The 27,764-nt window shown below is 48.9% G+C and overlaps 1 protein-coding gene across 2 annotated transcripts in view; it reads right to left on the bottom strand.

Annotated features, from left to right (window-relative positions):
* The window catches only part of LOC142584712 (thiol S-methyltransferase TMT1B-like), a 52,190-nt gene that overhangs the window by 15,516 nt on the left and 8,910 nt on the right, over positions 1 to 27,764 (bottom strand). Inside the window, exon 2 of one of the 2 annotated variants that reach the window (XM_075694920.1) lies at positions 485 to 634. The exons of the other annotated variant lie outside the window; for it this stretch is intronic. Within the exon in view, the coding sequence (XP_075551035.1) occupies positions 485 to 634 (150 nt within the window). The remainder of the gene's footprint in view (positions 1 to 484; positions 635 to 27,764) is intronic. 2 annotated transcript variants of the gene reach the window in all.

The following is a 27,764-nucleotide window of genomic DNA, read 5'->3' on the forward strand; positions in this document are numbered from 1 at the left end:
ATTGCTGTAGAATTCGTCAATGTTGCCCGCTATGTCCTTATGGACTGGGAATCCTCCTCCGAACTGCTTCTTACCTGGTAGACCTCGATAGCAGAGGACGTGGGAATTTGTCATCACCTGTATAAGCCTCACAAGTTCTTCTAACCTCACAAAGGCCAATGATATCTGAAAGAATGCCTGAGAGTTCCTCAAAGGGTCTTTCTGGGCTAGCTTCACTCGAGAGGGTTGTGGTGTTAAACATTGCAAGGGTCACTTTCCATTGGTGGCCTGTGCGGTTCCCGAGCTAGTAAAAAATGTGTACCGAATAGCCCAAATTTCTACTCTAAATGCAGAAATCATCTGACCAGTCAGTGAAAGTCACTGCGAAGGCCATGTGAGCGAGGAAGCCCAAAGCTAAGTGACTGACATGAGACTGTCCAGAAGCTGTCGTAAATCTCCCTTTTTCAGGTATCCAACCCGAGGAAGCACGAGAAGAGGTGGTCACCTTGACCAGGACCCGGCGGCACTCTCGGAGCACCTTCTCGGGGCAGTGGACAGAGCAGAGGAGGTGCGTCACGATCACCGCGTCGAAGTGGCCGCTGGGGACGTCGCGCATGTCCTCGCCGTAGCCGACCACCCAGCGTTCCATGTCCACCTGCATGCACGGAAGGAGAAGATACGTTTTCAATCAGGTCTACCATTGCACCGCGTGAGAGCCTCAGCGCGCTACAAACGACAGCGCGAAGGGGGGTCGGGCGACGGCACGTTGTATTGCGTCCTCTTCGCGAGGTGTCCCGCTGCCTGGTGCAGAAGCTTTCACGTAGCTGCATTCACAATGTCAAGAACGTCCGCATTGCAAGTGAAGCAAAATGGTGTGGAAGCTTCGACGCAGGTGTGACGCGGGAGAGTGAAAGAAAAAAGAGCGGTCTCAAATGTACGTCATGCGTCGGTCGTATGCTCACGACCTAGATGTTGCGTATTCCAGGGAAATTCCAACAATGCTCGGACAATGTTGAAAAAGCCAAGAGCACCGATTCGTTTGGCCGTACCAACCGCATGTGTAGACCACGGGGCACGGGTCTGCGACACTTGGAGAAAATCAGGAGGTAGCTACGTGAGGTAACCACGCACGCGGAACGCGAAGTACTAACGTAACGCACAGCATCGAAGAAGTGGCTTCCCTGCAGTAATAAGCTGCAGGCACGGCGCTTCGAAGCCTATAGTGTCAACGACGAAATGAATCCCCTTCCTCCGTAGCGAGACATCGACGCAGCGTGCAGCGGGCGGACAGCGGCGCGCGCAGTCGAAACGCCCACTCGTGACCCGCGTCCGTCGTGGCAGAGTGCACCACGTCTTGTGGCAGCGCGAGCACAAAGCGCTGTCTGTGTGTTGTTAACCATGTAGCTTAGCGACTATGACGCTGTGCTGCTGAGTTCGAGGTCGCGGCGGCCTCGCATTGATGAAGGCGATACTGCAAAAACGCGCGAGTACTTAAATTTATGTACCCGTTGAATAATGCCCTACTGCGGTGTGCGTCATAATCCGATCGCAGTACACGGTCGTAAAACCCCAGAAGGTACTCCTTTTACGGCACTCCGCGCCTGTCTGCAGCGCTGTGCGGTTCATTTTCAACAGACTGCACAGGCAGACAATGGAGGCGATACTTCACAAGCACCGAGCACACAGTAGTACACTCTGTGCATATTGATCGCAAAGAGTCCCGAAGAATGCGTTGTACTGTCACTATAGAGCTCCGTTTAATCAATCACCGCTTCTTCAGCAGACTTCGATGATGACTGTGAAGGATCGATGAAGCTTGCATAAGGAATAATTACCGGCTTTTCGAGCTTCGTTATCGGTTGACGGTGTTCTTGATGCCCGTTAAACATCTTGTACACGTGTGCTCAAGTTATTCTCTCCAGTGGAGGGAAAGGTACGGTGGCAGCCATACATTAACATTTGTAATGGCTCTCGAAACGGTTTCGTTCGCCAATATTGCGCCGTCGTATGTATAAGCGCGTTCTAATGTCCCTTCACTCGCAGCTTCTCCCAGGTGGAAAACTGCGCAATCTGAAGAATCCACGCTCGTGTGCCATGTTCGTGTTCAAAATGAGCTGAACGAAAGCCAACAAGCCGCGCAATCACTCGCGCATCTAAACGTACACACGAACGCGCGCAGATGCGCAAAAACACAAAATGAGAAAAAGAAAAAATGCGAACGCGACGCACAAGTAACGAGAGGCATTTGTTCAGCCTGCCAGACTTTCACGCAACCAAACGTGCGGTGATTTCTAATAAGTTTCGTGTTTTGCGGCACTGCAATGTGTCAGTAATTTTTTTAGCACTGACCTGGTGGTAATGAAAGCAGAATATATTTCAGCTGACATTCACCAGTTATCTGTTAAACTCCTTAGCACATAAGCTGCGGCTCTAGCAAACATAGAGCGCATGGACTCCACGCCCTGCAAACGCAGCTGGGTTTTTAGTGGTTTAATATTTAGAACCTTTGCAGTACGCAAGAAGCTTAATTGTGCCATCAGTATTCCTCTCTTCTGTTTCTCTCTCCCTCTCGCATGAGGAGGTTACTAACACGCCAACTCTCGGTCAGCACGTCCTTTCATAAAATGAGGTGACACCCCATCTGAGAAAGACCACGCTGTGGATAGTGGAAAGACAAAACGCGGAACTGAGCACCGCTACCTGTAATCATAACGAAACGTGATTCACGAGGCCTGCGCGACATTGCAGTGTTTCACTGTCGCACGCAGTATATAACATGGCTCAAAACATAAGAAACAGAAATAAGCGAAACCTTCAACATCGATAAAATAGATAAGACTCTGAATGTAGCCCCTGTTTGCTAATGCGCTGAAAGCGCCAGAAGCACAGATGGAAAATCATTGTTGTTTATAGTTATGATCCTGTTATATTAAACACTCAAAAATCTTGTAGTTACATAACCCTTATTGCATTTGATAGTCATAGTTCCACAGAAATTCCAACTGTAGCAAACTGCTTGATTCGCATGCTAATTCAGCAATCAAGAAAACTTGAATGATAACTCTATGACTGCTGACGTCATCCCTGCCTAACGTAGCGATGGGGCTCCTGTTCGCCACGGCAGGTACGGCGCGAGCGCTATGACGTCAAGCTTTTCCAAGTCTGCAGTCGGCCCTTCTCGATTGGTCAAACACCTTTTTGAAACACTCCGCCTGTCTGCCACGCGTTATCTCTCCCATCTGATATGACGCGTGTACATTGATTATGCATAATTGGAACGAACAAATGAAAAACAATTATTTCTCCTTCGAAGCCTTTTCGCCGTTAGCCCTCGGCCACTGTCAAAAGTTTTGGGGCTACACCCACATCACCCGCCTGTCACGCGACGTCACAAAACCGCGAAAACTCACTGCGTCGAAGTAACATCTACGCGTTAAAGGTACATTAATATGCCGAACAAAACTGCATTTTTTTGTGAACAGCCGTAGGCTGCCCCGTTCCGAAAAGAATAAAGTATGCCTGCTGCCGATCGCTCAGGCACTGGCTACTCGCACCTCCCGGAGAGCAGTGGCTTATTTGCGTACACGAAAACATTTTGCGTGGCCGCGCAACGTTTTCTAGAACTTTCGGCACGTTTACGGCCTAGTTCTACCAACTCTTCTTTACTGAGGATAAATGGGTTGAGAATAAAAATGGGTTGCAGCGCATTCGGCAGACATTGTCAGATCCTGACTGGAAGCTTACATTGTCAGTGAAAAGAAAGGTGTACAATCAATGCATTCTACCGGTGCTGACATATGGGGCAGAAATTTGGAGACTGACAGAGAAGCTCGAGAACAAGTTAAGGACCGCGCAAGGAGCTATGGAACGAACAATGTTAAACAACCTTAAGAGACAGAATAAGAGCCATTTGGGGGATCTGAGAGCAAATGGGTATAGCCGATATTCTAATTGACATTAAGAGAAACAAATGGAGCTGGGCAGGCCATGAATGCGTAGGCTAGATAACCGGCGGACCATTCGGGTTACAGAATGGGTGCCAAGAAAAGGTAAGCGCAGTCGAGGACCGCAGAAGACAAGGTTAGGTGATGAACTTAAGAAATTCCCAGACGTAAGCTGGAATCTGTTGGCTCAAGACAGCGGCAATTGGCGATCGCAGGGAGATGCCTTCACCCTGCAGTGGACATAAAATAAGCTGATGGTGATGCACTTGAAACAATTTCTGAGGATGGCGCCGGTTTCCAGATATTCACTGTGGAACTTGCCATAAAAATGCAGTTTTTCTAGCTACTATGTCATTGAGAAAATTGTAGGAAATCCCGAAAGATCCTAGATACAGTTTTCTGTTGCTCAAACGTACTAAACAAGCGTTTTTTATTTTTGCATGCCTGGAAGGAAATCCGCGAAATACGAAAGAAGTAGTAGTCACACGGCACTTTTTGGTGATCGGAAATTTTTCAGGCTGGTCTGCAACTATCATTGACACTTTGGTTCTGAATATATTATTGAAGCAGGTGATTAATTAACAATAGCCAATGATGTAATGAGACGGAATACGAGAACACATAGTGTGACTTGCTTCGAGCGGCGCCAAACAACATTACCTGGATTGTGTCCAGCCAAGGGGCACTCGCATATTTATAAACTTAAGACGCATGCTATAGCACACGCCAGCAGAGGAACCGAGCAGCTTTGGCCTTGAGTGATTTGCGCTGGGTTAGGCGCTCCAAGGAGGCCCTGGGAGTGCGGACATGTGTGCATGGACAAGAGGGATGAGCATGATGTAACAGAATCCTGCTTGAGACAATGGTGCCGCCTGCTGCTGTCACAGTAAATGAGCTCGCAGCCGGCGAAATGGTTGAAATCTGATCGTTATTGCGGCGGTATATATATATATATATATATATATATATATATATATATATATATATATATATATATATATATATATATATATTTTATGACAATGAAGGGATAGGCTAGGATAAGCAGCTGCATAGAAAGACACACGCATGAAACATCTGGTTTGGTGGGTGTACGCTGGTGGGCCAGCCTTTGTCGTCGTGAATTTTGGTTCATGCTGTCAATCTGAGAAAGGCTGGCCCACCAGCCGAAAGCTTAGTAAACACCAAACTTTTCCTGCTCGTGTCTTTCATAATAAATCTCTGATACTCTCATAATTTCCGTCTCTCAAACACACACACACACACACACACACACACACACACACACACACACACACACACACACACACACACACACACACACACACACACACACACACACACACACACACACACACACACACACACACACACACACACACACACACACACACACACACACGCGCGCGCGCGCGCGCGCGCATATATATATATATATATATATATATATTGTACTGAAGGCAGTGGGCAGTGGTCATGGTGCTAGTGAAAGAAGACGACGACGAGAAGTGCTGGTTCCCCGGTTTTGCTATAGCGCCGACCTGTTTAAGCCTACCGCTACAAACTAGAACTAGCGCTGCTAGGCGCGAACACCCCCGTTGTATTTGTTGGAGGTGCTGGGTTTCTGGACATCCTGGAACTCCGCAGTCGGACGCAGTCATATTTCCGACGCTTCATCCGTAACTTTGCCTCTATCATCGCTCCCTTAACGCAGCTTCTCACGGGCAGTGCTGACCTATCGGCCTGGTCCCCGGCGTGCGACGACGCATTCCAAGAACTGCGACGCCTTCTGACCTCTCCTCCAGTACTGCGACACTTCGATCCCTCTGCTCCAACTGAGATCCATACGGACGCTATTGGAGTCGGGCTCGGCGCTGTTCTTGCACAACGCAAGGAAGGCTTCCAAGAGTACGTCGTCGCGTATGCCAGCCGCACCCTTACCAAAGCCGAGGCGAACTACTCGGTTACTGAAAAGGAATGTCTGGCCATCATTTGGGCAATCGGAACATTTCGTCCTTATGTGTACGGGCGTCCATTTGACATCGTGACCGACCATCATGCCCTATGCTGGTTATCTTCATTAAAAGATCCAACTGGTCGGCTCGCCCGTTGGGCATTGCGCCTGCAAGAGTACGACATCCGCGTTGTTTATCGCTCCAGCCGAAAACATTCAGACGCAGACGCTCTATCCCGGTCACCCCTGCCCTCTGGTCCTGTCTCCTCGTCTATTTCCACCTGCGGAGCCTTCGCCCTCAACATTTCCGACATGGCATCAGAGCAGCGCCAAGATCCATGGATCTCTTCGCTTATTGACTTCCTGTCTAGCCAGTCGCCAGCGCCGATCTCTCGGACGCTTCGTCGTCAAGCCGCGCACTTCATCATTCGAGATAACCTGCTGTACCGCCGCAACTACAATTCGAATGGCCGCAAGTGGTTGCTTGTCATACCCCGACACCTTCGCTCCGACATCGGCGCCACGTTCCACGACGACCCACAATGCGGCCACGCTGGTGTATTAAAGACATACTCTCGCCTTCAGCCTCGGTACTACTGGCGCGGTATGTACCGTTTCGTTCACCAGTATGTCCGGTCATGCCACATATGCCAACGACGGAAGACGCCACCTCAACATGCCACCGGCCCCTTGCAACCTCTAACATGCCCCACGCGCGCGTTCGACCGCGTCGGCATTGACCTATACGGTCCGCTTCCCAACACTCCAAACGGCAACCGCTGGGTTATTGTTGCTATCGACCACCTCACGCGGTACGCTGAAACTTCAGCCCTAGCATCTGCCACAGCAAAAGAGGTTGCCAGGTTTATCCTTCAGAACCTGATTTCACGCCATGGAGCACCTCAAGAACTACTGAGCAACCGCGGTCGCGTTTTCCTCTCAGATGTCATTTCAGCATTACTGAAGGATTGTCGTATCATTCACCGCACTACCACGGCATATCATCCTCAAACTAATGGGATGACAGAACGTTTCAACCGCACCCTTGGCGACATGTTGGCCATGTATGTTGCATCTGACCACTCGAATTGGGATCACATTCTGCCTTTCGTCACCTACGCTTACAATACCGCCACGCAAAGCACAACTGGGTTCTCCCATTTCTTTCTACTTTACCGACACGAACCTTCATGCACTATGGACACGATTCTACCTTACCGGCCAGATGCTTCGGAGTGGACGACTGTTTCTAGAGCGGCCGCTTACGCCGAAGAATGTCGCCACCTCGCTCGTTCGTTCACATCCCAGGACCAGTGGCGCCAAAAGCATCGCCACGATTCATCCACTACAGCTACGTGCTTTGCTCCTGGCTCGCTGGTCTGGTTGTGGGTGCCCTCTTCTCCTCCAGGCCTTTCCTCCAAGCTGCTCTCCAAGTATCACGGTCCTTATCGGATAGTGAAACAAACATCCGCGGTGAACTACCTCGTCGAGCCATTAGAAGCGCCTTCCGACCAGCGTCGTCGCAGCCAGGAAATCGTCCACGTCTCCCGGCTCAAGCAGTGCCATGATCTCCCTGTGTTCTCCTGTCCTTAGGTCGCCAGGATGGCTACCCTTTTGGTGGGGAATGATTGTACTGAAGGCAGTGGGCAGTGGCCATGGTGCTAGTGAAAGAAGAGGACGACGAGAAGTGCTGGTTCCCCGGTTTTGCTATAGCGCCGACCTGTTTAAGCCTACCGCTACAAACTAGAACTAGTGCTGCTAGGCGAACACCCCCGTTGTTATATATATATATATATATATATATATATATATATATATATATGAGAAGAAGAAAGGAAACCGAGTGGCCCGATTACGATTAATTAAATTATAAGACGCCACCAAACAATGGCACCTATAGGAAAGCGTGGCGAAAATTATTTGTAGTTGGTAATTGAATTGAAGAAATAAATCCATGGAAATGAAAGCGGATGAAAATACGACTGGCCGCAGGCGGGAGGCGAGCCAACGTCTTCGCATTACACGAGCGATGCTCTTAGAAATTCGGCTACCGCGGCACCGTCTTCCCACGCACTTTGTGGGGTACTTGTGCTTTACTACTAGAACTCACCCATGGAAGAACTAACGTAACAAATAGCCAACTGCGGTCGGTTTTTTCACCTACTTTCATTTCGATTATTTATCATTTCTTTAATTCGTCTATTAAGTACAAGTGATTTCCCATGCACTTTGCTTGGTGTCATGGTTTGTAAGCTTCTTATGGTTTGACTAATAATAATCGGGCCCCTCGGTTTCTTTTCTTCTCGTTCATTACATAGCGTAGGTCTCGAATTCGGCAGCGTTGACGACGTTAGGGTAGCATATGTGCGGCTTTATAGATAAACTGCCTTCACCCACAATGTTCGCGCAGGCATAAAGGATGTTCCGCATCGCCATTCTTTTTCTTCTTTCCTTTCTTTTCTCCTTTTGGAGACGTGGAAAGAATTTGCAGTTCTTCAGCTCGTTGACATCGCGGTCTTTACGAGCCTGAAGGTATGCCGCTTCAGTGGCCACATACCTGGACAAAAAGCCACGGACCGCTTTTATCATGCACTCTACGTCTGAAATGGCCAGCTCCAGGATTAGGGTCTCGCCGTTTCGCGCATACTTCTTCGGTCACATACAGCGGCGATATCAAGCAAACCAAGCACACAATGATAGCGCGACCACCGACGCTCCTCGCGAGCGCTGAAAGGACACACATGGGCCGCGCGCATCGCAGCGGCTTGCCTCAGCTGTGCACATTGTCACATGCGCAGCTGTGCCGAGCGGCAGGTCATGCGCGCGCTATTTCTTTTACAAACTTGTATTTTGCGGAAGGCGGTGTGGATTAAGGAGCAAAAGGCGGCAGCCGACATTCCAGCTGATAAGCTTTAGCTCGGGGGCTCATATATGAATACATTGGAAAGGAGAAATCGCTTCTGTCGGCAACCACAGCACCGAATTTGCTAACGTTTGTTGTAATTAAAGATTGTATTTAAAGTTAGTCTTCTGAGTGCTGGAAGCGGACTTTTGATTTAGGCCATGGTTTCTCTTATAGTGATTGTTGAAAATCTCAAATTTTCAGGAAACCAAGTTATCAAGTTAGCAAATCTGTAACTTAGAAAAAAAAGATGTCACATTTTTGTAAATATTCTCTACTTGTACATCTAAAGCCGATAAATTTCTGTATTTTACACGGCACTTAAATACACCGCTAATATGTCAGCAGTACTTTTGCGAAACCCTTGTAAACACGGCAAGAAATTCACGTTAGACATAAATTATCATTTCAAATGTGTCCACCTCGGATGTTCTAAAGGATGCAGTTTACAGAACTGCGACATCTGTTGTTGGTGTAGAGTGAAAAGTTACTTGTAAACTTTGTGCTTCTACTTTTTAAAGCTTACAACATTTATTTCTTGCAAAAAAATGTAAGTTATAAATGAAAATTCAGCTTGCTACATTGACTAGAATCTCTGAAATGTAACACATTGGCAAAGCGGTTATCTCAGAGAAGCATTTATGCATTTTAAGTGTATTTTAATGGGCGGCATCGGAATTTGACCCGAGCCTCCTCTGAAGAGGAAAACAATGCAGATAAGCGGTGGGCCATTAGAGTTACAGAATGGGTTTCAAGAGAAGCGCAGTAGGCAGGAGAAGGAATAAACATTTATTTTCGAAACAGTATCCCGGGGTAAGCGCCGGTTCTACTCTCGGTGGTAGGCGACGGCAGAAAATTAGGTGGGGTGCTGAGGTGAAGAAATTTGCAGGCGCAAGTTGGTATCAGCTAGCGCAAGACAGGGACCATTGGTGATCGCTGAGAGAGGCCTTCATCCTTTTCTGCACATAAAAAATGCTGATGATGATTATGATGGTAATTATCGTCATTATCATCAGAAACAGTGCAAAATTCTGCCAACTTCATGCTGCCGAAGTTATTCATGTTCTAACATTTCATTACTCAGCATCTTGATTATGATAATTACCATCCTAATCCTTCTCGTTCCAGGTAGTCTTGCATCACATCCCTTCTCGTTCCAGGTATTCTTGCCGCCTGTTGAGCAAGACGCACTCCAGCACCTTGCCCACGCAGGAAGTGAGCGAGGTGGGCCGGAGGTTATCCGTGTCCGGCGGCTTCTCCGGCTTGGGGATCAGGATGGTCTTGGCTGTCTTCCACAGCTCTGGAAGCGCGCCCGCTCTCCAGCACTTGTGCATGTATTTTTTGAGGTTCTCAATTGAGCCGTCGTCGAGGTTCTTGAGCACCTTGTGCGTGACGAGGTCCGGGCCGGCTGCCGACGTACTGTTGAGGTCATGCAGGGCCGCGCGTATCTCCTCGACGTCGATGTCACGATCGAGCTTCGCGTTAGGTAGGCCGCCGTACGGCGCGTGTTGTTCGGTGGGTGTAGTCGGCAGGTATTTGTCGTTAATGCGCCTGGTGACTTCGTCGGCGCCGTATACCGAGACCGCCCGACGTATGAGCCTGGCGAGTCTGTCCCTTTGGTGCGACTTGGTCTTGGTTTCGTCGAGCAGGTTCCGCAGCGGGTTCCACGTCTTCCCGCTGTAAATATGCCCATCTGCCGCGTTGCAGATCTCGTTCCACTGTTGTGTGCAGAGCAAGCGGCAGTGATCCTCGATCGCTCGGTTCAGCTCCGCCACCTTCTTTCTGAGTCTGCGGTTAAGCCGTTGTTTCTTCCAGCGATTGAGTATCGACTGTTTGGCTTCGAGGAGATGCGCAAGTCGGTTGTCTACATTGTCGATCTCCGCGCCCGTTTCAATTTCGTTGGTCGCGTCGCGTATGCTCTTGGTGATTTCGGCCATCCACGAGTCGATGTCTTCGATTTCGTCGTCACCGTCTCTCTTCTGCCTTCTGGCGTCTCGAAAGGCATCCCAGTCTATCAATCTGCGTGTTTTGATGCTGGTGTCGTTGTGTTCCGGTATGCTGAGTTCCACGATGGTGTGGTCGCTGCCAACGTCGGTCCCCATGTTTCTCCAGGTGATCGCGACCCGGATGTCATTCTTGACCAACGTGAGGTCTGCAGTCGTGTCCCGGGACACGGAGTTACCGATTTTCGTCGGTTGTGTCGGGTCTGTGATGAGGGTGAAGTCGAGTTCCGTGGCGTCTTGGTACGGGTCGCGGCCCTTTGCTGTGTTCGTCGCGTTGAAGTCTCCGCACGCGATCAGCGTGTTGCGGCCCGCTGCGGCGCTGGCTCTGTGCAGTAATGTTTTGAATCTCTGTTTTCTCTGCGACTGGTTGCTGTAGACGTTGAGCAGAAATATGCTTCCTTTTCTCTTCTTGCCCGGGATGATTTCGGTGAGTGTGTGCTCGATCTTGATATTGCTGTGCAGCTCGTGTTCGACGGACGTGAGTCCCTTCCTGACCATGGTGCACAGGCCTCTGCTGTCGGGCGGTCCCTTGTGCACTCTGTAGCCTGGGAAGGACGGTGCGTCGGTTAGTGTTTCTTGTAATAGTATAACGTCCGGCTTGCGAGCGGCATGGGCGATGTGCTGCTGTATGACTGCCTTCTTCCTTTCGAGGCCGCGAGAGTTCCCCTGCCACGCTATTACACCTGCCGCTGCTGGTGTTGCGTTGGCGGCCATGATTGCGTTGGCGTGTACGTAGCTCTCTGGTTGGGTTGGGTGGATTGAGTGTAAAGGAACGCTGTGTACAAGGTCAAAGCCAGCCCCCCCCCCCCCCCCACCCCGGTCTGTCAACACACGCGCGTCAGCCGGCGTGTCAAGGGCGTCTGACACGCCGGCTGACAAAAAAGAAAGAGAAAGAAAAGGGGAAAAGAAAAGGGGGGCATACGCCAAGAAATCAAACTAAGTGTTGGTGCCTATAGCTTAAAGTTTAGCATAGCGAATAGATTCTAAAGCTCAACGCGCGTGGTGACAGACCGGGGTGGGGCTGGCTTTGACCTTGTACACAGCTTTCCTTTACACTCAATTCGACACGAGAACACTTTTTCCCTCGTTTCCGCGTCCTCCCGCCTCATACCCCTCCCCTTTAGAAGAACCCCACCTATATATACTGTGGCGAGGAAAGCATATGTCGCCTTGAAGAAGACAAGTACACTTGTCGAAACGTTGGCTCCTGCATTCACCTTGTTCACGTTTTGCTCATCGTCTACCATTCCGGTAATACGTGGTAATCCGGTGTTTCGGTGCAGATCCCCTCTCCTGGTTTATCCATGGGGTTGGGTGAGTGGTCGTCCAGGGTCCAGAGGGAAAAACCTCGGACATGCGCATTAACGGGCACATTCCCGGGGACACACTCATGCCCTGGCACCCACGTGATAGTCGCCGGGTGGGGAAACGAAGGGACGTTTTGTAAAATGTGTGTGACCGTCTTAGGCGCTACGGCCTTGTAGGAAGTGCCGGTATGCACTTTGGGAATCGGTGTATATTTATGTAATGGTAGAATCCGCAGCCGCATGCGCCACTACTAGGGCTAATGCGACCCCCTCAGCCATGTCGGTGCGCACTGTTTTAATCGAGGCAGATATGTTAATGCGTCCGTCCTCCGTCATGGCTGCAGCCATGACCGTTCTTTCGAGCGGACCGACCGCGCCGTCGACATTGAGGACGTTTTGGCGATTTTGATAACATCAGGCGTAGGAATCAGCCCACGCCTTACGTCGGCCGGGATAGCGGTGCGAATTCATGTTTCGTGGAAACGGTTTTAGTAGCATGTTAGCCGCGAGCCTCACAGGAATGGGGAACCACGGCTCTTCTATCGGAATCGTGCCGCTTGGCTCATACTCCAGGGTTCTGAATATGTTTCGCCCAGTGGACGTTCGGTTGAGGCGCAGAACTTGATTACTCCTCTGTGCCTCTATGATTTCCTGGACAGTATTATAAGTAGCACTAGTGCGCATCGGCAGTCTCAGTGCGGTCTTAAGCGCCCGCCTGTTTAGACGATTAGCCTGATGCACTTGTTTTTGAGTGAGCTAGTGATACGGGAGGTGGTAGACGAGGCGACTGACTATCAACCACCAAAGCTTCAATCATTTGGATGGTGTCCTTTTCAGACCGACCTTGACTACGCAACGCAATCTGGCGAGCTAGTCCTGAGATTTACTTTATTTGCTTATCGAGGAGGTTGAGTGTATAACCCGCGTCTAGGTTAGAGTGGATGTGCAGACCCAGGATCATTACTTTATGTACCTTGGGCACTCGTTGACCCTCTACGAAAAGGTCTTAGTCTTGGTCGCACTAGTGGGGCTTAATAGTGAGCAATTCGGACTTTTCTGGCGAGCAGAAGAGTCCCATTATGTTAATATGACATTTTGATGTCGCTGATAGCTGTTTGTAGGAAATTTGAGCCTCCCTAATGGAGTCTTGTGACATCCATTGTATCGATGACGCCCTCGATTGCCCAAAACAACGCACAGTATTTTTCGTCCATCGACCTACGGTCTGGATATCGGCAAATCGCTGTCGGTGATCTATATCGTGAAAAGATTGCCTTTATAACGCCTCATGGTCTTTACCACTTCAAAGTCATGCCTTATGGGCTATGCAAGGCTCTGGCTACCTTTGAGCGTACGGTGGACTCATTACTCCAAGAATTCAAGTGGTAGACTTGTCTTTGCTACCTAGGTGATGTTATTGTGTTCTCGCCCACATTCAGCACACACATTGAGCGCCTTTCAACTCTAGTTGCCGTTTTTCGCAAGGTCGGTCTACAGCTCACCTCCAAGAAATGTGTAACTTCGGCCATGGTGAGATTACTGTTCTTGGACATGTCGTCAATGCGACTGGCATCCGACCAGACCCAAAGAAAATTCGCGCCATGAGAGTTCCCTATTCCACGGTCCGCAAAAGATGTCCGAAGTTTCGTCGGCCTTCGCTCTTACTTCCGCCGCTTTGTTTAAAATATTGCTACCATAGCACGCCCTCTCACAGACCTCCTGACGAAAAGTGTGCCGTTTTCATGGCGATCCTCTCAGGCCACCGCCTTTTCTCGCCTTACCACCATGCTACCCTTACTACCCTGTAAACAAGCCAGCCAACGCCGGCATGGACGCTTCCGCATGTGTTCTTTCCATTTCCCAGATTTTGGACATGGCCAGCGAGCAACGCCATGACGATACTTTTAGGACCCTCATTGGCCGTATGGAATGTGTTCCTACTGATCCATGGTTACAGTAGTTAGATCTCAACGACGGGATATTGTACCGACGCAGTTTTCATACTGACGGTACTCCCCTTCTCCTTGTCGTTCCTCGACACCTCCGCTCAACGTGCTTCAGGAGCTCCATGACGACCCAACTGCCGGACACCTTGGCTGTGCTTGCACTTACGACCGCGTGCGCCGCCGCTTCTACTAGCCAGGGCGCGCTCGCTCCATACGGCGCTATGTATCTGCTTGCAAGCCCTGTCAACATCGCAGAAGGCCAGCAACGCTTCCTCCCGAGTACTTAGAGCCAATCGACATTCCACCTGAGCCCTTCTTTCACGTGGGTTTGGATATCTTTGGCCCTTTTCCCCGAGTCCAGCTCCGGCAACAGGTGGATCGCTGTCGCTAGTGATTACGCGACGCGCTATGCCATCACTCGGGCACTTCCCACGAGCTGCGCAACCGACGTCGCAGGTTTCCTACTCCGAGATATCATTTTAGTACCTGGCACCTCGCGACAGCTCCTTACCGACCGCGGCCGCACTCCCATCTCCCAAGTCATCGCCGATATCCTACGCTCATGTTCTACCAAGCACAAACTGGCTACCTCAGATCGTCCCCGGACCAACGGCCTTACTGAGCGATTTAAACGGACTATTACTGACATGCTATCGAAATACGTTTCACCCGACCGCAAGGACTGGCATGTGACGCTCCCTTATGTCCCGTTTGCCTATAATTCATCACGCCACGATACTTCTAGGTATTCCCCATTTTACTTACTCTTCGGTCGTGACCCTGTGTTACCACTGGACACTTCACTCCCCTTGATACAGTATGCTCGCGACGCCATCGCCGACGCTGACCATGCGCGCCAGCTTGCCCGTACTCGTCTGCTGGCATCGCAGGAATCTCAACGGCACGTTCACACCTCCCGCCCCACCCCAATCACCGCATCGTGACACATATTTTTCACAAGGCTCTCTCATGCTACCTATTCGGTCCCCTTGCCGCCGAGTGGGGCCCTCGGAGAAAGTTCTTCCGTGCTACAAAGGCCCTCACCGTGCTCTGCGTGAAGTGACCAATGTCACGCACGAGATAATCAACCAGATCTCCGTCATGCCACCTTATTCCACATCAACTACCGTCGTAGACGTCTCTCGGATTAAACCTTACTATGCCCTTATCGACGACCCCGTCCGAAACATCGGGACGGTGCTTTCTCTTCCGGGGTTCGTGTTACGGTGGAAAAAGAGGACAAGGTCGTCGACGGTGAAGACGAAGCCCTCGGGATTCTCGGCTGCTGTTTATGTACGCCTTGTAAATATATAGTCTAAATAGTTTCATACCCGCGACAATATCACCCGCAAAAGAAGCGTGGTGCAATTTAATATCTGCGAGCTCTCTGGCAAGTGGCGCCATGGCTAGGTTAAAAAATAGTGGTGATAAGGCTGCTCCCTGGCGTGTGTACTGTTTGGGAGGGCAAAAGCGGCCGATGTGAGTGGACCTTATCTAATCTGGGCGGTTCGATATTCCAAAAAAGCTTTGACATACTGCCCGATCCCACGGCCGCAACCTGTGGTGGGAAGTGTACTGAAGATATTGACAAGTGTAGTTGTTTATCTTTATCGGGCATCCACGTTTTACCACCTAACAAATGTTATCGCACAGCGCACGACGCGCCTGCATGTACCGGAAGTTTCTAAAATATTATCGATGGTTCCATCCGCTGTCTGTCACCGAAACTTGTGTAATCCGATAGTGTAGAACTTTGTGGAAGAGACACGGGTCCCAGCGATTACTCTGGAACATTCGGCGACTGATGTATAAAAGCCGACGCGCTTGACCCGCTAATCAGATTTTGACGACCGCCGAGTGTGTTCGCCGCTGTCGCCGTTCTTCAAGTGTAGCCTGTTTTTGTGGACACAGGTTCGCCCAATAAAAGTTAGTTTCGTCTTTCACAGTATTGCTACTGTGTTATTTATACGTCACTACCCCGTGACAATATGGTCGTGTCCCACAGTGTCAAAGGCCTTTTGTATGTGTAATGCTAGGATGACTCTGTAGAGGGATGTCCGTCATTTGGGATAGAATAAGGTCTCTTTAATATGTAAAAGGACATCTTGAGCCAAAAGCTAACTGAGTGTCGGGGAAGAAAAGGTTAGCTTCTAAGTGCGGTTGTAGTCGCCTGACAATCATGTGCTCAAAACGTTTGCCTACACAACTCGTGAGCGAGATAGGTCGTAAATTTTCTGAAGCAGTAAGGATTTACTCTGTTTGGGAATAACATTATTCTGGGAGTGTTTCGAATCACCAGGTAGGTTGCCCTTTCGCCAATGTTCGTTAAAGAGATCCGTGAGCTCCTGAAAAGATATGTCATGTAAATTTCGGAGGACTTTGTACGCTATGCGGTGGTGCCCTGGTCCGGTGCATGTCCCCGGTAATATAGCCAAGGGCCTGTTTCACCTCCGCGAGTGTGACATATGCATCCAGATTTTCGACTGGATCAGGGGCGTGAAAAGGGGTGCGTTCGGACGTGTACGTATGGGCTGCGGAATATATAGATTTTCGGTGTGTTCCATAATATCCGTGCCCTTTTGCTCCTAAGTAAATCAGCTTATGAGTAGTAGCGTACGCGTGGGTTTTGGCGGAAGTGGGTTTGAGAAGAGCCCTCAGGAGGTTCCAAGTACGTTTTGTGTCCAGCGTTCCTTTCAGTGTGCCGCAAAAGTTGGCCCAGTTTGAGCAAGCTGAGTGGCATTTTGTGCAGCCTCTTCGGTGACGAAGGCGATGTTTGCGGTTTAATCTGTGGCGTTTTCATCGTTTGGAGAGGCTTCGACGAGCCTTCCACAGATGGAGGAGGTGGGGGTATACTTGAGGGTGGGGTCATTCTAGGCGTTCTTAATCTTTCTTCCAGCTCTTTCGAGGGACTGTTTTATCTCTTGAGTCCAAGACTCCAAGGTTTGCGGTGTGGTATCCTCCACGGCGACGTACGAGCGGAGTTCAGTACTAGTGTAGTATCTGTACGGTGCGAATTTAGTATTTCGGAATCTTGTGTTAGGATTGCCGTCGTGGCGTCACTTAGCAGTTTGGACAGCAACTAAGCCTTTCTGCTTTTCGGTACTGATAGCTGTGTAGTCGGCATGCGGGGGGCTGGCGCGCACCGGAGACGGGAGAGGCCGTGGCCTTTCGCTCCTGCGGCGGTCTGCACCATTGTTTATTGGTTTTCATTTGATTACATTTCCTTCCTTCCTTATTTGTTTCCCAGAAAGGTTGTGACCTTAATAAAAAAAAATTTGCTGCGGCATAGCTCAGCTAACCCTGGATATGCAAAGCGAAAGCTTGGTTTTTAGCTTGGTTAAGTCTTGGTTTCACTGGGTTAACCTCTGATTGAGCTGTAATTATTTTACTTATTTATACAATCATCGTTAAGCCAGGTATAACGGTTGCGCGTAGGTCAGTGTCTAGACATGACTGAAATTAGGCTTGGGTGGACACGCACCGTTCGACGGTGCGACGCCTGTTGTGCCACCGGGAAAGCGAAAGTGCTAGACATGCAAAGAGACGCCGGGAACATGGCAGCGTCGAAGCACACACGGACAGGGCGCGAGCGCGGTCGCTACACTGATCTGTACGGTGCGACGCCTCTTGCATTCCGGACCCTCTCCTGTGCTCGCCGGGCAATATCCGCGGAACGGTGACACGCCACCTGGCGACGACGGCTCATGCCTCCCGCTCCGTGCAACGCACAGAGAAGACGGCCAAGCATCGCGCTCATCCATGGCCAAGCTCGCACTGACTAGGCGACCGCGGCGCTCCTCTTATGGCGTTTTTCACTGGTCGATTCGGAGCAGGATTTCTTGCTCCGCGGCAACGAATCCGAATTTCACTGGTCGATCTGGAGCGGGTTCGCGCGTTCCACTGGTCGTTTTGGGTCAACTCGCTCCGCGCCGGATTGCTCTCACTTGCTCTGCCGCCGCGGCGCGGATTCGGGCGGAAATAGCTCGCGTCACTTCCGTCTTCAAGCGAAATCGGTACTCGGTTGGTCCGCACAACATCGTGTGGCTTCGCAAAAAGGCTGCATTCGGTGCTGCTGCAGAGCTCGCGTTTAGCGATGAGAGCTCGGACGACAGCGATTACGAAGTGACGCAGGTGCTGCACGAAGCCTTCTATGCACGTTGTCCATGCACAATCCTTGCGGGCACGACATGGAAATGACGGACTCTGCGACTACCGCAGTCAAATTACGCACAGGGGACGGCGAGTTTGGTTGCCGTGGAAACGTACAGAGCGGAAGTCGGGTATGGTTTCCGGAAGCGGTTTGTGCGACGTGTACGCAGACTTCCTGTGTGATCTCCCGCGGAGCTGTTATTGCGCTCCGCTGGCCGATTCGGACTTGTGAAACCCGAGCGCTCGCTCGAGGATTTCGGCAGCCGCTCCATATCGACCAGTAAAAAATGCCATTAGGGCCGATTTACGCTCGAGCCGCCCATCGCCGCAAGCCTCACAGCACGCTTGCGGTCGCTCGAAAACTTGCACGTATCCAGCACTTCTGCACAAATTACCATTTACACTGTGCGCACAGTGTATACCTTACACATTGTAAACCGAAATTTGCGCAAAAGTGTTTGATACGTGCAATCTATCGCGCGACCGCTAGCGTGCGGTGCGGCTTGCGGCGATGGGCGGCTCGAGCGTAAATCGGCCCTTAGCCAAGCGCGCGGCGAGTCACGTGGTCAGGCGGCGAGGAACCTGCGGAGAGCCAGCGGCGGCGGCGCCGGAGCTCCGCGCGGCAAGTCACGTGATGCGTTGCCAAGGCTGTGGCGCAGCTGCGGTCAAATAAAGGTCGAATTCGGCTGGACGAGGTTAGTAAAGCTTTCGCTTTAAAAATGATTCTTCCTCTGTCTGAATCGTTTATTTTTGTTTTTATAATTGCAAGGATCCACAACTAGCCTGTGGCTAAGGATTACGACATTTTACAATACCAGTGTTCATACTGATCTAAATAAAGTTATTATCATTATTAAAAAAAAAGAAAGACGCGAGCTGCGAACGGCGGAGACCAATGAGAGTGGCCCCTTCACTTATGTGCGCGCGAGAAACTGGTTTCATGCGGACCCGTCGGACCACTCGATGCGTACTCGTATCTGGTCTTAGACAGTCCGCTCATTTCGCACCATCGTTTGCTCGCGTCAGATCTCGTTCGCGCTTGTTTCCATTGTCAGGCTTTGAGATTGTCTTTAACGATGATGAGTCTAAACCGAAACGTCCTGATGAAAAGGTTTTTGAAAACCCTGCGCCACATCCGATTCCATAAGACAAGACGGGCCCTGAATAGAAGGACGCGAAGGCGACACCCAATACGCCATTTTCCTTGAATGCGGAGCGCGGCAACGCCGCAACAGAAGAGAGCACACCAACATGATTATGATGAGTGGCTACGACGTCGTCATCATCGTAAGACGTGACTCGCCTTAAGAAGGAAGTACCAAGAACGTAAACGCAGAACTGACCTGCAGCAGACGAAGGAGAAAGCACGCGATATCTCGCACCTACAAAGACGAGGCGAGATTTTCATGCTGTCACGTGACTGCCGCAGCGGCTCGCCGCCAGTTGGTGCGGCCGCTCTGCCACGGCTGCGTTTTAACGCCGGCGGCGCACCGCGCACGTTTTACTGCTAGTGCGTATGGGGCCTTCTGTAGGGACGATCGGTCCGAGCTGCTGCCAGAGTAGCGCGCGTCGTCAGTTCACCGATGACGCCATTGATAAGGCATGCGGCCAGCGCGTCAAAACAAAGCGCTGCATGAGCGGGGGTCTGTCTGCGGCGGCTGCTCCGAATCGCGCCCACGCGTCACCTGCGCGCTGCCTCTCGCGTTCTCCCTATTAGCAAGGCAGTCGCGGCCACTTAGCTCGTTTGCGACCTGCCGCGCGAGTCAGATTTGTCCGCGCGCCTGCCAAGAAATCGTGAAATGAAAACACGCATATAGCTGCGCTCAAATTTCGCATTAGGAAGTATCGTAACTGTCGGTCGATTTTCAGACACCAGCTGAGTCAAACCCAAATTTAACGGAATTTAACTTAACGAACTTTTCGCCACCGTGAGAAGTGGGCGCTAACTATTACGAGAAGCAGGCGACTGCGAAGGAGCATGCACGTATATATGCTCGTGTTTTGTGCAATACCAAGCGCCGTTTTGACGATGTCGTACGAAACAGTCTCGTTCTTCGCTCTACGAAATCTGCTATTTAACGTAGCACTTTCAATTATCTGACGGATGTTCATGGAGCCTAACGTGTTGAAAACCTGTAAGCAACGCAGTGAGCTCAACGTCTAACCCGATCAAACGAAGTTCAGGGTGTAGAAGAGGGTTATATATGAGCATGTCATGCTTCAGTTGAAGTGATGCACGCCATCTGACCTGTTCAAAAGGCTAGCCGCTTTCATGGAGGAACACCGGGCTCGCGGTCCACGCTAATAAGTGCTACTCTCCCGTACGCAGCCAAACATTGTACCTTTTTTTGTGCTCTCGAATAAACGCAATGTTATTCATGTGACCACATTAGGCGTGTTCGACAAAACCAATTTCTCAACTTAACGAGACAATTATTTGGGTCACATCGAATTCGTAAAGAGCATGCTTTAGCTCGTGACCAACTCTGATTTCTGTTTTATTACATTTAATATGCAATAATGTTTTTATGGGCCACCGACGGACCAATTTCTATGAAATTCGATTAACTTGAACAATAAATTAAATTCTAATGACCCAAACAAGCAGAATTGTAATTGAAGGACTGCGATGTCTAACAAGATTCCCGAATATCGATAAGTAATATAGAAAAAGAAGCACGAAGTTTCCAAATCCTTAACTGTGCACCAAGGACAGATATCGCACTTCCGTAAACTGCATCTGCTAGACCACCTCGAGTGAGCAAACATTATTCATAAATTCACAGCGAACGTGAAATGCTCAGTGTTTATGATGGTTTTGCAAACGTTCTATTGGCAAATTGGAGCAGCGTGTGATACATCGAGTTCTGCCCGCTTTATATATTGCAGAACTGTGATATCGCTCATCATTGCTTAGTTACAAACTTCATGGTTAGGTTTCCTAACTTAAGAAATTTTCTGAAAACTCTTCTAAACAAACTTGATGGCTTCAATAAAAAATCTGCTTGCTGCACCCACCAGGTGCTTTCTTTTTTTACTTTAAATGCAAGAAAACTTCTTGAAAATCATTGTTGCTGAGGAAAAGGATTTCTCCGTTCCTATGTATTTAGATATAGGAGCCCTCGAACTGAGAACGCCGTCGCCTTGCACAGTGAGAACATTGCCTGCGTCGCCTAGGCTAGCAGTTCATCTGTTCTTCGAAGAATCGTCAGCTGCTTTACTCATAGGTCTTGACATTCGCCCTGCAGTCCGAGAAAAAAAGTAGAGAGAAGATAGCAGCACCAGAAGGCCGGCAGTTGTTTTGATTTCGCTGTACGATCAAGGCCAAGAAAATTCGCGGCAAGCTGCCGCATTGAATGAGATACACTGCAAGAAGTGCTGCAGTAAATGACGGGGAACCATTTTGGCATCGCTATTTCCGGGCGTATACGCCTCGGACTGTCGGCGGCCCGTCACCTTGTGAGGCCTGCAGCGCGACCTACTGCACGTGACAGCCAATCGAATCGCGTAATTATCACGAGCAATTTTGATTCTTTTCTTTTTTTTCACGTGAAATTCCTGACTCTCTTTCTCTACTTGTTCACTGCGATAGAAACGTTTTGTTGTAATTACCAATACAGCCACGGTAGTTTTACAGCGAAGCTGTTAACCTCTCGTTGGTCAAAATTTTTCGTGTCCACGTACGTGGGCAAAAAAGTGGGCCGATCCCGCACGTAGTACAATACTGGGCCGAGCAGCGGCGTAGCTGAAGCGGGCTTGAAGTATTCAGTAAAGTGAAGCGAAAAGTGCATACATTCTTTGCAATCACGCATACAACATACAGATGATCAATTGTCTCAATAAAGAACGAGACAAAGCAAGATCCGGACCACATAAATGATGATAAGGCGCTCGTGATAACAATGCGAAGCACGTAGCGCTCCCCGCATACACTTCCCCGGTAAAGAAGCTGCCGCGGGACGCAGCTTGCGACGAAGAGAGTGCCGTTACTATCCTGTCGTATATAAAATAAGCAGCCTAGGAACTTATTTCATTGTTGCTGCAGCACCGCTATGGGTAGGCAATGTATAGTTAGGACTCCCGAGGAACAGCGTGAATACGAGGAGCGGCAAAGGGAAAAAGAAGCCGCAATACGAGCGATGTTGGCGTGCTGCCAAAATTACCATTACTACAATTACTCTAATTCAATAAAACATTGCCTACCCCATCAGCAGTTTAGGTGTTGGTTTCCAACAACTTTGCTGGACATGTACTGTTGCAGAGCCGGCATGGCTAATGAACTTCTTTAGAGCGTCACAAATGCGACGACACTGACAGCGACCGACATCTTCCAAGACTTCATGTCGCGCTTATCAATTATTACTACTGAGTAAGCATTTTGTCAAAAGGCGAATAACGGCAGGCGCAAAAGGTACTTTACATTTTAAAATGAGGGGTATTTAATCGTGAAATTTGCGAATCTAATACAAATATTTGATAAATACTGCCTTCGAATATCGAATTCATGGTCATTTTTAAACAAAGCGACATATAGATCTTGGAGTTGGCTTGATAAAAACTAAAGTTTATTTACATCATTTCATACTTGCATTTTTATATATACAATCTCATTGTTTATTCTCTTACCCTGATTTTTCATACGCCGGCGAGGCGTCTATTATCGAACTTTTATGTGATTCTTTGGATAATTTCGAGCGCCTCAACGAAACTAATGATGTGCATTTCTTGGTGGCTTCTTGTGAAAAGATTGTGGCAAGCTGCATTCAGCGCTTCGTCCGTGTGAAAACGAAGAAAATTCCTAATCTTCCCTGGATTTCACATGAGATACTTCACGTGTCGTGTGTGTTACTAGGTTAAGGCGTTTAAAATGAAACGGTGACCCCCTTGATAACAGCCGAATTCAACGTAGCCGAGGCGGAACTTCGCCTCAAAATTATATTCATCAAAGGACTTGCACTTCAGCGTCACATTACAAGGTCTAATGGAAAGTAAACCTAGAAAAGTTTAGGCTTCAATCTTACCAAGCTCAGCCTCCAGAAATACAGCTGTTATAAATAATGTCCTTTACAACAATCCATTAATTATCGCCATTGCATTCAACAAATATTTTCAATCACTATTCACAACTGATAACTTTGACTTACTTACCTTCATTCATGCCTAAAATTATTAAATTGGCGATATAAACCGTCTCTCTCGAAGGTGTTTTGAAACTAATTTTGCGCTTAGAAATATAAAAATCCTGTGGCCCTTATGGCGTCAACAACACTTTTTTTGTTAGACATTGTGCTTGGAGTAGTCGATGTTTGGCTGTAATTTTTGAAAAGCCTTTATCTACTTCGACAGTTCCCTTAGTTTGCAAATTGGCAAAAATTCTTCCCTAGTATAAATCCGACAACAAGCAGTCACCATTATACTATCGTCCGATTTCATTAACGTGTCAATGATGTAAACTTCTTGAACACATAATCTTTAAGCATATTATGAAGTTTCTTGAAAACAATAAGATTTTGAGTGATTTTAGCGTGGTTATCGTCGCGCGTTTTATACAAAAACTCAGCTCGTGGAATTCTCGCATTACATTTCACACGCTCTCAACACTGGAAATAAAATAGATGCCATATTCATAGATTTTTCCAAGGCATTCGACACTTACAAACTCAAAACTTCTCCATCAGCTTCGCGCTTTACTAAATAACTCTGCTTAGTTGAGTGCATCACTAGCTTTTTACATAACCGTTCCCAGTATGTTTCGTTTAATTCCTCAAACACTTTTAGTAAAGCAATGAAGGGGGCTAGTTGGTGAACGTTCATGGTTATATTGCGCTCAGTTTTACAAACACGATATTAAGGAAGGACAGGACACGGACGGATTGCGCTTCGTCTGTCCACGTCCTGTCCTTCCTTAATATCGTGTTTGTAAAACTGAGCGCAATATAACCATGATCCTCAAACTAGTCTGTAGTAATTGTGACGTTCGGAGTTCCCTAGGGTTCAGTGCTGAGGGACTTTTGCCCTTATTGCATATAAATGATTTGCCGAATTATATGTCCGCAAAAATCTGCCTTTCGGCTGACGACTGTCTGCTGTATAACGTAATTAACAAGAATGTTGACCACCTTTAATTAACGATTCTTTTACATAATCTTGCAGCTGGTGCGACGAATGACAAATGGATATAAACTTTGTAAAAACAGTCATTTTGTATTTTAGTAAGCGCACTTCTGTTTCTTTGTTTAATTATTCGCATAATGGCTCTTCCCTTGAACGGGTGTCTGAATGCAAGTACTTTGGCTTCATCTTCACACCTAACATGTCATGGTCAAGGCATACTGAATACACATGCAAAATCGCACATTGCGAAAGGCTCCGCGTGAAACAACATTGCCATCACATAAATCACTCATCAGACCTATTTTGGACTATGGTTGCCCCATCTGGAACGCTTATAAAGCATCTAACATTAACACTCTCGAATCAGTTTAACAGAAAACAATCCGTTTCAAATACCACCGTTATCACTAGAACCTCTCACCCTCATCTCCCCTTGTTGCACTAGGTCTGCAACTTCTGTCCGAGCGGCGTGATCGTGAATGCCTCAAATTGTTGCATAATCTCATTAAAACCCCATGCTACTCATTGAAGAACAACTATGTGCCTCCTGATAAATTGGAACCTACTAAGATTAGCTACAATGTTAACCTTGCACCTTTTCAACCGCGTACTATTAAGATACTTAAGTATAGCTTCTTTCCTCGTAGAATTGAAGAATAGAACTTACTACCAGGTGAAACTAGGTCACTGCTTTTAGAGGAATTTTTGTATAATTTACTTATAATTACTTAGTTATAAGTGTTTGTATAATTTTGTATAAGTATAAGGAAGACGACGAAGTGTCTTCTTGGCAGAAGACTTGTTTCTGTGCTCCGTGAATTCTTGGTGAAATCTTCGCCTTTCGAGGTGCCTCGCCTCCCCGTCTTGCGGCCATGGACGCGGAGCATGCCAGAGGCCCACCTGGCCAAAAGTCATCACGGCCGTCAACCGCAAGGAAGCGAGTTGTCAGAAGACGACTCATCCGACAACGGCTTCATACCCGTCCGGAGTAAGAGCGCGAAGAGAACGATCGCCAACACTGCGCCGTCAACTCCTGCGAGCACAACGACTATGAAGTCAAGGCCTGCGGGCTGGCCACACGTCATCATCTTTATGCCGGAAGAACCGTCAAGCAACCTACGATTGCTGAACAGGCACGCCCTATCCATTTTTCTGGAATGTGCGGTGCCGGATGAAATTAAAGACATCAGAATAAATCCATGCAAGAATACTCGCCATAGAGGTGCACAACGCGAGTGCGCTTGTAAAACTTCAAGAAATCACGGAGCTAGGCGGAATCAAAGTGCGCCTCTTTATCCCGATCGACAACACATCCATAGTCGGTGTAATTTACGACACTGACATTGCCGTTCCCAATGATAACTTACCTAGCCTCATCAAGCCGGCAAACGAGGGCACCATCATTACGCAAGTGCGCCGCCTTGGGAATACGCGCTGCGTAAAAGTAATTTTCAAGAGGGATTGTATACCATTCCACGCCAAAGTCGGACATTTCCGACATCCGGTTCGGCCATTCATCCAGAAGCCACTTCAATGGCATCAGTGTTTCAGGCTAGGACAAGTCAAGGGCGTGTGTCCCAACTCGCGACTGTGTCCCCGTTGCACTGAACCTCATGCAGAAGAGACCTGCGGTGCCACGGTTCTGAAGTACGCCAACTGTAGCGGCTCTCACGCGGCCTCGTCAAAAGACTGTCCCCGCATCAAGAGGGAGCGCGCGGTTCTCAAGCAAATGGCCAGAGACAATACGGCTCACAGCCGAAGTAGTCCGGCGTCGGCGTCGACGTCGGCACCATCGTACGTCTTCAAAGAAGGCGCATGTGCCAAGTGACAGTACCCACTCCACTGCGGTACCCCTAAGTCGCGCCGCGGAAAGCGCTCACCACTTCCACGAAGGTAGCCGATAAGACCCTTTATTTAGAGGAATGGCCTACGCTACCGAGCAGCTCCCTTGCTAAGGAATCTCAGAAGGTCGGGGTCCCACAGGATCCTTCTCCGGCCATGGATGATTCACCTAAAACAGGCCGTGAAGTCATCTCGGTGCTACCTTCCCTAATGGAGGCCATCCGAGCGATTTTAGTGGACATAGGGACACCGTCAGCTGGAAGCGCACTTAAAGTGCTGGACGCCTTAAGCCCAGTGCTTGAATCCCTCAACTAGAAAGATGGCTATCCATACCCCATCCTTCCGAAAAGAACTCAAGGCAGCGTCCGTCATCCAGTGGAACGCCACAGGGCTAAAATCACGAATTTCAGATTTTCGTCAGTTTGTGTGGGTGTGTGAGAGAGAAAAACACTATTGAAAATGCCTACGCCAATGTGTTTCCACTCATCGTCATTTGTGAGCCCAACTTGTCGAAACCAATCAGAATGTCAAGGTACGAATTTATCATGTCATCAACAAATGGTGCATGCAGCAATATAATCGTTTTTGTTCGTCTTGAACTCACCTATGTTTTCCAACCAATTGCGCCCCACGAAGACAATCAATAGATATGCATCAAAGTTAAAAAGAACGAACTCTTGTTTACTCTCATAGGCGTGTATATATCGCCTTCCAGCAATTTCGATACTAAAAGGTTAGCGGATATCTTGAGTGTTTGTCCCGCCCCATGGAGATTTCAATGCACACCATCCAGCATGGGGAAATACAAGGACAAATGCAAGAGGACTAAGATTAGCAAGCATCGCCTACAGCTATGGCCTTACTGTCCTGAACGATGGTAGCCCCATCTTTCTTCGAGGCGTGACATACGGCAGCTGCCTCGACCTTGCTTTCGTCTCCAACTCTCTCGCCAGATGTGTGAAGTGGTTTCCAGGTATTGAGACATATGGAAGTGATCACATTCCCACCTATCTGAACATCAAAGGCTTGTCGTCTAGATCTGGCCCACGGAATACCATTCGGACGATTCAACGGGCCAACTTTAAATGTGATATGGAAGATGCCTGGCGCGAGGGCCTACCCTCTGGGTTAGAGCACACAATTAAAAATACGATGCAAAACGCCACTAGCACGATGACGATCTCCTCCATGCGAAACGACTTCGACATACAATTAAAGCGACTTCGAGCACTTCGTCGCCGGGCGGAACGTCGATATCGGCGTACAAAATCAATCCATGATCTTAGGGCAGCCAGGAGGATGCAAAATATAATTCAGCGTCGTATGGATAGATCAGCGTCGCAACGTTGGGCAGCGTTTTTCCAGACACTCGACCCCCGCAAACCACTGTGTCACATTTGGAAAATGGTGGAAGGTCTGCGTTGCCTCTGGAACGGCGTTTTCCATGCAAGGCGCTCGCGCTTTTCCAAGGGCGGCAAGACATCCATGTCGCAGAAGACTTTTGTGTGCGGATCGCAGACTAAGCGACTCGTCCAGATCCTCGAGCCCGAGATGACGTACCGAATTCCCGTGATTTCAGCATGGACCTTCCTTTTACAATGGAGGAGCTCGAGGCGGCACTAGC

Source organism: Dermacentor variabilis, chromosome 6 (genome assembly GCF_050947875.1).
Source record: "Dermacentor variabilis isolate Ectoservices chromosome 6, ASM5094787v1, whole genome shotgun sequence".
Taxonomy (NCBI): Eukaryota; Metazoa; Arthropoda; class Arachnida; order Ixodida; family Ixodidae; genus Dermacentor; species Dermacentor variabilis.